This window comes from Gopherus flavomarginatus, chromosome 14 (assembly GCF_025201925.1).
Source record: "Gopherus flavomarginatus isolate rGopFla2 chromosome 14, rGopFla2.mat.asm, whole genome shotgun sequence".
Classification (NCBI taxonomy): domain Eukaryota; kingdom Metazoa; phylum Chordata; order Testudines; family Testudinidae; genus Gopherus; species Gopherus flavomarginatus.
Genome location: NC_066630.1, coordinates 20628537 through 20640924, shown reverse-complemented (window position 1 = coordinate 20640924; position 12388 = coordinate 20628537). Strand labels below are relative to the sequence as shown.

The window sequence follows — 12388 nt, the reverse complement described above, 5'->3', positions numbered from 1 at the left end:
GGAAAGTGGTGATGATACAGTATTTGTAACTTTTTTTGTTCAATTTTTGTATACACCAGAAACTTTTTTTTTTAAGTTTTAAGTATTGAGTTTGCAGCCGGACAGTCTGAACGATAACATGGAGAGATGTGATTGATTATTTTGACTGCAAGCTCTGTGGGACATAAATTGTCTTCTTGTTAGATGCAAGTGCAGTAGTTAGCATAATGGGAGTCTCAGTCCTTTATTAGGGGTTTGTGCTACAATACAAATACAGTGTAAATTTCCCCCATTCAACTTTAAGGTTCAGGGAGAGGGAAAACTTGGAAGACACAAACACAGGCCTCTCTCTGCACTAAAGATATTGTCTAATTTGTCTGGTGCCAGTGCTAGTAATGGTAAAGCAGCAGTGTCGACCACCAGTTATACAATATGCTGACAAAAATGTCAGCAGCCATTTTAGACCGTCTGCCTTTACAACCATTTGTGGATATGCATGGGAGGTAGGCATGATATTTGCAGGGGGACAGTCTAAAGTACAACCTCTACTTTCCAGTCTTGCCTATGCTATGAAACAGAAATGTTAATGAAAATGGTTTTAAGCAACAGTTTTCCCAGAAGGCTTAAGTACTGGAACCAAATCTCTACCACGGTTTCTGACACAGTAGTAAACTGTTTCCCACACAGTGAAACTTCCGCTCTTGGTCCTTCTGCAGGAGCATTGAGATTTGTTTACTGCAGGTGTTATCAGTTGGCATGCATGTGTGTTCTCTCCATATGCGGTCCCATCCCTGCACAGATAGCTGATTCAACAGACCTCAGTAGCACTACCCAGAAAGACCACGGACTTGGTTTGATGGTAAAGGCACTCAGACAGGTTTGTCGGCATCAAAGCATGGTCCTAGTGCCCTGGGCTCCATGGTTACAGGTGCCCTAATACATGTATGCTCATGACAACGGACCAGCTCAGTCAGCATTAGAAGTTTCTGCTGCCCCCTCTGCTGACAAAGGTTGCCCCTTCTATGACTTTTCCTTTAATCCATTGATACAAACAAGTTATGTATTACATTCCTGATATCATAGGTTACCAACCCTATGCCTTGTACCTGTTGGTTTGAACAAAGCTTCCTCATTCTTTATCCCGTTCTACTATCCTTGTCTTACTTAGGGTTGGCATGTTCCTGTACCATCTCCTATGATTATATTATACCTCTACGTTGGGGTGTACCTATACTAGCCTTCTGGAATGTGTTTACATAAGTACCTAGTACTTCTTAGAAGTGCCTTATGCTTTAGCATTACTTGCCATGCCTTTGCTAAGTTCATGTACCAGACAGTGAACTTGTAAGCAAACATCTGCTTGATGACAGGGCCTGACATTTGGTAATAGCATGGCTTTTGCTGACTCGCATCTTGCACCAGGCCACAGGCGCTCTCTCTAGCAAAGCAGGCACTTCATGGAAGTAGGGCTTTTGAGGAAGGCATGATGTCATGGAGTGGGAAGCAGGGAGGGGGTCCATGAGCCTAGCTAGATATCCCAACAGCTACAGGAATTCCTTGCAGAATTCAAGACAACCCCCTACCCCCCGCCTGCCCCCCTTTAAGTTTCGGGGCAGAGCACCATACCGATTTTGGGTCAAGAGACGAGCTACAGAAGACAATCTCCACCCTCATGCTCAATTTGGAAAGAAAACTGATGTAACTCTTGGAATTACCAGTCGGATTAGTCTTTGTGGAGTTTCACTGCTAAAGCTGGCAAGACGGCCCTACATATATAGAAATCACCTAGGGCCTTCATTAAGCAAAGCATTTATACATAGGCTTAACTGTAAGCATGTGAGTAGACCCATTTATCTCAATGGAATCCTTTAAACACATGTTTTAAGTGCTTTGCTGGATTTAGGCCTAGATTCACCAGCAATCCACAACATCTGGCTATATCAAATTAGATAGCATTCACTACCCAAATTTTGAGGCTGGTTTTTTTCAATTTACTGAGTGTTCTTCAGGTTAGAAAAGTAGCTGTCTCATTACTTACCACAGAAGCCATCGTATCCTGACAACTAATAACCTTAATCTCAATGTCGTTCTCTCTCATGCTTTTGAACTTTTCCAAGACGTCATTCACTTCCAGCCATTTGGAATCCAGGCCATTAATTGAAACAATATAGTCTCCTTCTTTCAGACCCTTTAACTGTAAAATAATGAAGTGTAAATTAGCATCAGCTGGAGTTGTTGAAACGTTTTTCTCCCCTTCCAGGCTTCATCAACCAGACAGCACAGGACAAAACACCCAAGCACTATTTTAATGCACACAAAATGGCCCTTTTTTGTGAACGGCCATACATTAATTTGATTAGAGTATAATTATTAAATTTTCCTATCTCCTGTTTGTGGTGTTTGCTCTTCTATTTTTCATTCATAAAAATCTTTAAATATTTAAAACTGTTTAGTCTGGCATTCCCATCCTTTTACTATTAGATGTTTTATCCTTCTGTAATATTTTTCCTTTTCATTTCTTGCTTTCCCTTTTTTTAATTTGTTCTTTATATAAAAACTTATTTAGTCTTATGTTTCTGCCTTTTACTGAGCTTTAGTTATGCCTCTTCTTTTCTCTTGTGAATGTTTTCTCTCCTCTGTATCCCTCCTTTTCCATTTCTTCTCACTCACAAAAGAGGATTACATATTAGGGCACACCAGTATATTCTTTTCCCTCCCATACTTTTTCTCCTTCCTTTCCTGATATTTGGCGCTCTGCACTACCCTTTTTCTCATGGCTTTTCTCCTTCCAGCCTGCTGAAAAAGATTGATGAATAATGTATTTGATTATGGCATGTGTGGGTCATCTTTATTTATTAAATGTACACAAAAGAAGGAATCAGTCCTAGTTTAGATTTTAAAATTGTAATCTTCATATTAGAGTCAGGTAATATTAAAGTTAACACTGCACTGTTAACCTGCTCCAATTGCAGACGCTGTATGTAGTATGGCATTGCATTAATTAAAATCCAGAAATGCCAATACAAGTGAGCTGCATTTCCTGACGTCATGTGTTCACTTATCACTGCATTTATCTTGTCTTTTTTTCATTTAAAATGGATAATGTCTAATGTTGGTATTACATTTTAGTTCTTTAAAAAACACACTGATGTGATCGGTACAGAGAATATTTTATTTACACAAATCTGGGTGCATTACTGTTGCATATGACTTGGCTAGACTGAGAAATCACAGCAAATCTGGAAGAACCTAGAGAGAGAATTCTTAAAACTCCAATCTCTACTTACTGCTGCAGAACACTCTGGATCAAGACAGTGAACTTGCACAGGTGGGCCCCCTTTAAGAGTGAATCCCAATCCCCTTTCTTGACAATGGAAATTAATAGTGCGTGGGACTGTCCATCTCTGCTTGGCTGAAAACACAGGCAATGGACCCTGTAGGATGCAGAGTGGCAGAATGTAGTCATTAACAGCAAAATGGCTCACAAGCAAGTGTTAGGCATTATAGTGTACTACCTACCAGCCTCTCAAAGAAGTCTTTCACTTTCACCTTGGAGAACTGAGGAACAATCATTTCTACTTTATGCTCTGTTTTAGCTAAAACAAAAGTGAAAAAACATAAACTCGTTTTCAAGTTCCAGATAGATGCTTTCAGTCTCTGGCTTTCAATGGACAGGATGGGCAGAGGAAGCGTCACATGCTACCCCTTTTTACATTTAAGCTATTAGTTTCTCCTGTACCACTACTAGACTATAGAACAAGTAAGCTTGTCAGAACTCAACTTTTGTTGTTGTTTTTTTTATAATTTTAACAATTTTTTTTTATTTTTAAGAACTTTTTAAAATCAATTTAAATGTTCACAGTTGTGGGAAACAGAGGGCCAGACAATTATTTAATGACAGAGACAGATTCAAAACCTTAAAACTTAAACTATTAAAACCCAAATTGTCAATATCCCATATCAAAAATATACAAAGTAAAAATCCTTTAACTCCAATAAGTTCTCAAACAGTATTTTTCTTACTTTGCCAATTTGTACATTTGGATTATTATTGATGGAAATATTTGTGTGCATGTGTACAACAAAACTGACATTTATCAACGTTTGCCAATTAAAAATTTAATCCTTCCAAGACTCAGGATAAATCAACATGTGGAGACAGACATTATCTTAGCAAGATGAAATGTCAGGTTCCACAAGGTTTCTTCAGAGTAGTACTAAAAACCCAGAGAAAAGAACCCAGTCTGTTTATGCTTTTTAAAGGGGTAGATGGTATGGACTGATGCAGGAGGAAGCAGTAGCATTCAAGTTCACAGTCAACTAACTTCTCTTTCCTATATGATTTTCTATAGTACAGATCTTATGCCAATAACTGTGGGAAGATATTAAAAATATAATACAAAGTAAACCATATTTTGTAGCCAGAGAGAGATTTTAACTAATAGAAGGTGTTTTCTTCACCCACCATATCCCACAATATCTGGAAGATGCATTCACCAAAGACTGACAGGCTTTCTAAGGAGACCTTCTTATAATCATCCCCAAAATATGAAAGTGCAAAAAAGACTTCCTGAAATCTGATCTCAGGCAACCAGCCTATATGGTATGAATGTGTTTACAGGCACCAAAGTAGAAAAACTGCACAATTATTTCACTGTTACTTAGGGACTAATCAACAGTGAATCTAAGTTCACTGTACAAAACGTGCTTCTCCATGCAGTTTGGCCACAATTTTTTTGGTGTGTAACTCGAGACACCTTTAAAGGGGGCTGGTTTTTCAGAAGTGGGTGCTCACCACTTTCTGAAAACTAGGCCCCTTTTAACATGCCTTAACTTGGACACCCAAAATTGCTAGTCCCTTTAGAAAACCTTGATTTTCAGTTGGGGATACTTACGAAGGACAGAGGAAGCTTCCATTAAACTCAGGAAGTCATCTTCCTGCTCATGCTGAGCATACTTGATAAGTGAACGCTTGTGAGCAACTGTCAGAATCTCCTGAAGAATGTCAATATTCCGAAGCTTTTTGCACAAACCACAGACCCTCAGTGCTTCTTCATGATAAACAATGGCCTTGCGTAAATGTGCTTTCCCTAAAGAAGGTAGAAACCATTAGCAATTGTTTGCCTTTCATTTATTTTAACTGTAATGTAAACAATACATAAGGCTAAGATGATTTTTCTAACAATCCTCACCAAACATTTTATCCCACAGGAAGGCAAGGCTGAAGGCCCAATCATGTGATTCTTGATCAGCTAAGTGATTCTCATGTGAGTGGGTCCCACCGATTTTCTGGGAGCAACAGCATGAGTAAAGATTACTTATTCACTTAAGTGTTGCAGAATCAAACCCTTGACTTAAGATTTAACTTGATAACATCAGTGTTTTTAGTGCCTATGTATTCTTAATATAGAGACATTTGCAAAAGTAAGTCATCTTCATGTATAATTCTGAGTCACTGTAACACAGGAAGTTGGGACTATGTTCTTCCACATTTCAATTGATTTTAATGAGCTACATGGTGTAACAGAACCCAATTAATCCCATTATTGCCACAGCTTGAATTCTGTATATATATTGCTAACTAGATTTATTTGTATCAGACAGTATTTCTCTGTATTATAATTTAGAACAATTATACACTTGCTGAATGGAGTCTGCAATTACCTAATCGTTTTCGCTGAACTTTATCCCTTAAAATGGTTAGGGACGTCAGTCCTTCTGGCATGCAGTCATGCAGTTGGAACCAGGCCTTTTCCTGTTTGTCTTCATCATCACTGGGATGCACTATATCAACATACATAAAATGTTAGCTACTTTAATGTGTCTCTGTGCCAGCTACCTTCAGGCAGGTGGAGTGCAGATGGAGAGGTGGGGAGAGAGTAAGTAGTAACATTTTGGAAACATTCTTCTAAATATGTGATTTCACTCCAGTTTATTATTTTGACTTTTTTTTTAATCAAGAACTAATTTTACTAAATGCTGCCTGAACTCTAATTTTCTATTCATGAGAACTGATTAACTTAGTGATAATATTATTTAGCTCATAAATAACACTTTTCAAATCTCTTTGTAAGTATTAGCTAATAAACGTTCTTAATACTCCTGGAAAGAAGGGCAGAAAGTATTATTTCCATATTCCAGATGGGAAAATGACAGAATAACTCAAGGCCATAAAGGGATTCCATGGAAAAAGTCCATATTAGAACTCTGTGGAGTTCCCGGTCCTGGCCTCAGTACAAACCTTTCTTAATAGTAGTTGTTTATATGGATATATAAATAAAACCAAAGGATTCTTACACTGGTGGTCACTCAGTAGAGTAGCAACGAAGTAATGTGCCAGAGCTTTGTAATGGTCTGATTTTATTTTTGCCATATTTGACCAGGAATAAGGGACGTTCGCCTTGACTGGTGCCTGATTCATTGCAGTGTTAACAAGCGTGTAAACCTCTCCAACCTAAAATAAAACACACATCTAGATATGAGAAGTTACCTTTAAAACTAGGAGCTCTTTTATTAGCAAGAGGGGATATGATAACCATTTACAAATATTTGAAGGCTTATTTACACCACAGAGAGCAAGAGGAAATTTTACACTGACACAAGGACTAGGAGGATGAAATTAAAAGGAAAATTGAAGCTTTATCTCTAGAGATATTTAAAACCAGACTGAACACAACACTGTAAAATATATTGTATAGAATAATCCTGTATGGCATTGGACTAAATCACTTGGTCTTTTCCATCTCTAATTTCTATGATGTCACAATATGAAATATAATATAAATATCCTATATAATATAAATATCCACACAGTTCTATAATTTGCAAGCAAATCTTGGCTTATTAATGCAACTGAAAGGAGGGTAAAGCAGATCAGTGTTTTAATAAACACATTTGTCAGCTCAGGAAAGCTGGATTCAAAGTTGACATTAGGTTACACGTGAAATGAGTTTGGTTCGTGGAGGCTCTTTAAGGTTGGCAGGACAAATTTTGCCCATCCTATTTAGAGTCAGGTACTGTTTGACCTTTATCTGATAATATGAATTGGTTGAGTGAACCTGCATGTCTCATTTTGCTACCTATGTTCAAATGTCACCACCCTCCATGGAGTATGGTGGATTATCTTCCATGTCAGAGCCTGCCTTCTTATTTGCGAGTAAACCCATGAAAGTTTTGCAATCCCATCACTACCAAACCATAACTAACTCTTGCCCACTATGCTGCCAGTACAATACACAGAACTCTGGGAAGGATCAGTGAATTTTATGTATTTTTTTTGGAGGCGGGGGTCAGGAGGATCATTAGTGGGCAGCATATATAGCCAACCCCAGTTTCCAGCTGCAGAAGTAAAGCCAGGTCTGCATTTGGCAACAGTTAATAGGAGAGGGGCATAAGTGGTGCCACATAAGCAATTGACACCTCCTTCACATGTTGATCTGGGGGCAGAAGCTGGTCATCTACTTTATGGAATCAAATGCTATTGTCATAACTACTCATACATTTTTGTCAGAAATAATCTTATTAATTCTCAGTGAGAATTACAAGGAGTTGTGTACTTTAATTTGCTAAGATGAACCACACAGAACTTCAGTAAATAAATTATTCTATCCAGTTGCTGTTCTGGTATTTGTTTCCATTAGATACATTTTTTAATGGAACAGCTCTTATTATGTGACAAGATTACCTGCAGTAGCAGGGACTGGACTCAATGATCCAGGAGGTCCTATCTTCCTATTTTAGTGGCACTGTTGAGGATGTGTCAGTATTTCCATCATAACTAGCTGTATTTGTTAGAACATACAACCTTGCAAACAGATTATATTTTAGGTTCTCATACTGTGCCAACAGCTTGACATGAGTCCCTGTAACTTCATAGTTTCAGTTTGTATTAAAAACATTAACAGTAATTAGCATTTTGCACTCAATACTTTAAACCAAAGTCACAAAAATGCTTTAAAGGTTTAATGGGCACGATGGCAGAGTTTTAAGCTAGTGATTTGGCACTGGAAACAAACTTGGTGTGGGTTTAAAAACACGAAGTCTCATGGCTTACCTTAGCAACTTCTTGAGCCATCTTCACTAGTGTGAAAAATTCATTTCGTATTCCAGGTAGACTGATCTGCTCAAAGACACACTCTTGAGCTTGAGCAAGCATCATTTTGACCAGTACACTCAGCATGGCCGGGCTCATGTCATAACTTGGTGTGTGAGTAAATGTTTCCTTTAGGTAGTTTAAAATACCTGAATTTTAAAAAAGTTTTTCTAATTATTACAACAGAAAAGTCTGACCTCCAACCCTGCCCCTTCCACCCAAGGCCCCGTTCCTTCCGGGGGCCGGCTCCAGCCCCCCATACCGGTAAGTCTTCGGCTTTACTTTCACCCCTGCCTCAAGGGGTGCAGCTCCCATTAACTCCCACAGACACAGCAGAATAAAAACTCCAGTGATTCATTATGGGTATAGATCCTGCTCCTATTCGGAGTCAAAGGCAAATTTACCATTGACCTCAACTGAACAATAAGCTTGGTTTGGGATCAAAATAGATTTGATTGTTTTAAAATGTAGATGCTATAGGACTGATTATCCACTCCCATCACACACATTTACACAAGTAAATGCAGTTACAGTGATGTAATGGAGAACAGGCAAAGAAAAGGTGAATGTACAGCTAATTAATCATTAACTACAATATTCACTTTGTCTTTACCAAACATGTTCAGACAGCAGTTCCAGGTTTTTGAAATGTTAGACTATGGCTAACAGGAATGTTTAATTAAAGCCTAGTACAGATCCTTGTGAGGACCTTTGGGTTTCAATCCACCTCCTTTTCTGTTTAAACTGTGTTAATAAAACCAAAAGTCAATATTGAATGTATAGCTCTGTATGTAAGAGACAGATTGAGACCTCCCCAGAAATAATCTTCCCCCGTATTTTCAATATGCAAATGAACCACAGCTCCTTCTCTCTTTATATACCTGCAGCTCTCTGAAAAGCATCAACAGCATTTTCAAGTCCGGCCTTGGTCTGCCGATTACATCTTGTACCAATCTGTGTGTAGAGGGCTCCAATATTAAATAAAATACTGGCCTTTTCTAGCAACAAATTCTGCTGACAGACAGGGACGCCTGTGAAGGAATCATACCTGGGGGGATGGGAGGGGGAGAGGAAAGCAAAATGAAGTAAGTATAAAAAGAGAAGTGAGCACAGAGTTACCAATGTTTTCATTTTACTGTTCAGAAGAGAATAGCAGGATCTGTAATGCCTTTTCTGCTTCTGCTGAAACTTATGGTAATTCATAATCACATGCATGTAATGCAAATACATCCCTGAGCTCCAGGAGCTAGTGAGTGGATTTATTGAGCTTTCTTAAAAGCAATGTTTCCCTTCTTGCAATGCTTGACTAGAACTCAAATAGCTTTTCTTGACCAAATGGTAGAACTCTCCTGTTCTAGTCACAAACACAAGATTTAAATTCACTGAGTCACATTCTTCTCCCGTTGATAATGGTGCAGTATATCATAGCACTTCCCATTCTGAGCCAGTGCAGAAGTCTTTCTACAGTCCTCTGATATTTTCAACTATGTAGTGTTTCCTATTCATTACAAATTAAGATAGACAGTAGTAGATACTCTTAGCCTATAAATCTTGTAGTTCCAATAACACAGGACTGGATTGTGTTCCATACTACAACCTGAGCAAGGGATGAGGTGTAAATTGTACCACCCAAGGACTATCAGCAGCAAATCACAATACTCCCCCATTCTCATCATGCTGCCCAGCAAGCAGTAAGGATGTAGTCAAGGCTCTGCTCATTCCCCACCTGCTCCTATGTGCTCATATACACCAAGACCCAAAATCCAGGTAGGATGTGTAGATGTTTAAAGAGAATTCTTATGGCCCTTCATAGACCCTACCCCCAGTGTAGAAACTCTTTAGAACTTTACTGTACAAACTAAAGAGAGTGCGTATCAGTATAAATATGAAAACACACTGTCCAAGAAAAATATAAGTGTTTCAAATTACATAGAGCTAGTTCAAGGTTAACAGTATTCTAAAAAAAAAAGCCAAACTTACCAGGTAAATAAAATCCCCATTTGTCTGGTAGGTGGAAAAAATCTGTTCTCTACAAAGCCAAGTTGAATGAAATAGCTCATCAACATCTCAATGCCGGATTCATCTCTGCTGGGAGTACGGCAGGCCTTAAAGTTCAGATATGTAAAAACATACATTCACACAATGCATTCTGTTTAGTTTCAGTGTGAATAATGTAACAACTGAGAACACAGTTCTGCTCAACTAAAATCAGCGGGACTTTCGCATAATATAAAAGTGTCTGGAATGTAGGAATTAGAAGCATAGATTCATAGCGTGCCCTTGATGTGTGCACCCAACTCTGAATAATAGAGTTGTGCTGGAGAGGGCTGTACGTGGCCCTAAGGAAGCACATGGGAGACAGTGTGTGACAGGAAAATCTCACATGTTGAAATACAATGTTGGACAGTAGGTATTGTGTGAACTATAGAAGAACATTTGAACAAACAACATTCTATTCTAATAAATAGAAATTACTAGTATTGTGCTACAGATCCCTACTATTTACTCCACTCCTGCTTTCATGCCTCACTTCAAACCCTTTAGTTTATTCCCCCATTCCAATTTAAACAATAATATTTTAAAAACAAACAATACTTATGAATTTACAAGTTGTGTTAAACTGCTCAGTTACTTTGCTTTCCTGTTACATCATTTTATCACCCCCGAGCACTTCGTCACCCGTTTTATCTATATCATAGAATTAAAAGGGACCACAAGGTCATCTAGTCTAAACTCTTGCCAAAATGCAGGATTATATGTGAGAAATAGCCCTTTTTTCCCACACCACTGCACTGGGAGCTCCTACAGAGGTATATGTCCACTATGACCCCCTAAATCCTTTTCAAAGTCACTGTTTTCCATATTTCAGTCCTCCCACTCCCCTCATTCTATAGGTATGGCCTGCATTCCTTATTCCTAGATGTACAACTCTGCATACAGCTGTACTCTTCCATTTTGTTTGAATGGGTCCCCACTGTCAAGTAATACAAATCACACCACATGACTAGCCTATACTCATTATTTACCATTCTGCCAATCTTTGTCATTTGCAAATTTTATCAGTGTGACTTCCAAATCACTGATGGAAATGTTGCATTATAGAGTCCTTGGGATATGGAGGCTGTCATTTTATATATCTTGGGAGCTAAAACCAATGGAAGTAAAGTAACCTGCAGCAAAGTATTAGTCATTAAGAGTGCCATAATCTAACCATATATGAACATTATTAATAAAAAATCTGCAAGATTAAAATTGGATATGGTGGCACAGTCACAAAGAGAATTAACATGCAAAATCAAACCTACTTGTCTCAAATCCATAAGATCAGCTATTTCATCTTCATAGTCAGAACTGTCTTCACTGTAATGTTCCAAGATAAAGTCCTAAACAAAACAAAATGTGGAATATGCTTACTCTTTCAGGTCTAAGTTTCTGATTTCTCTGCAAATATGAAGTGTCCTGAATATTTAAAAATCTTCTGATTTCCAAAGTTTCTACTCAGTAGTAATAAATGGTGTTGTATTTATATATGTCAAATTTGCAAAAAAGGGGGGAAACTGTAACAGACAAGATTTCAAGGTAATATCTTTATCTTGTATCAAATATAAGAAACTCCAATCTTGCGTAGCGGACTCTAAACAGCTATAATATTTTTCTGCTATTTTTTCAAACTGAGTTAATAGTTTTGAAATTGACACCTGAACCTATTAAATACAAAACAACAAGGGAATCAAATGATCATGAAAATTCATTAATAGAAAGATATTGTGCCAAATTCTGCTCTTACTTATATTGGTGAAACTCCACTGGTATAAATGGCAGCAGAATATCGCCAATCAAGAATAACCTACAGATGAAGAAGTGGGGCCAAATTCTTAAGTGATGTCTAAGGGAGTCTAAAGCAGTAGAAGGGGAGCTCTCGTTTTACTTCAGTGTAACTCCATTGACTCCGAGGAGTAAGTTAAAGTAGGATGTGGTTTTTTTCAGCTTACACCTTCTTCTGGCTCCTTGTCATGGTTAGATGCACCAACTTAGATTCCCAAAGTAGGAGATGAGGGGGTATACAGAGCTAAGGGAGTCTGTATGTGGGAGTCTCAGTTAGTGTAAGGGAGTTTAGCTTACACCCAGGAGCGGCGCCAGGGTTTTTGGCGCCCTAGGTGGGGGTCCTTCCGCACTCCCGGTCGTTGGCGGCAATTCTGCCATGGGGGGGTCCTTCCACGCTCCCGGTCTTCGGGGCACTTCGGCAGCAGGTCCCGGAGCAAGTGAAGGACCCGCCGCAGAATTGCCGCCGAAGACCCGGAGCGCAGAAGGACGCCC

General features: G+C 38.6%; 1 protein-coding gene across 1 annotated transcript in view; it reads right to left on the bottom strand.

The window, feature by feature from the left end:
• Positions 1–12388, bottom strand: part of RHPN2 (rhophilin Rho GTPase binding protein 2) — a 49027-nt gene that overhangs the window by 2869 nt on the left and 33770 nt on the right. The window contains exons 5-14 of the mRNA XM_050923079.1: positions 11377–11454; positions 10052–10176; positions 8953–9119; positions 8033–8220; positions 6277–6433; positions 5644–5763; positions 4875–5069; positions 3499–3575; positions 3267–3413; positions 2018–2173 (exon numbers count right to left, since the gene is read on the bottom strand). Of these exons, the coding sequence (XP_050779036.1) occupies positions 2018–2173; positions 3267–3413; positions 3499–3575; positions 4875–5069; positions 5644–5763; positions 6277–6433; positions 8033–8220; positions 8953–9119; positions 10052–10176; positions 11377–11454 (1410 nt within the window). The remainder of the gene's footprint in view (positions 1–2017; positions 2174–3266; positions 3414–3498; positions 3576–4874; positions 5070–5643; positions 5764–6276; positions 6434–8032; positions 8221–8952; positions 9120–10051; positions 10177–11376; positions 11455–12388) is intronic.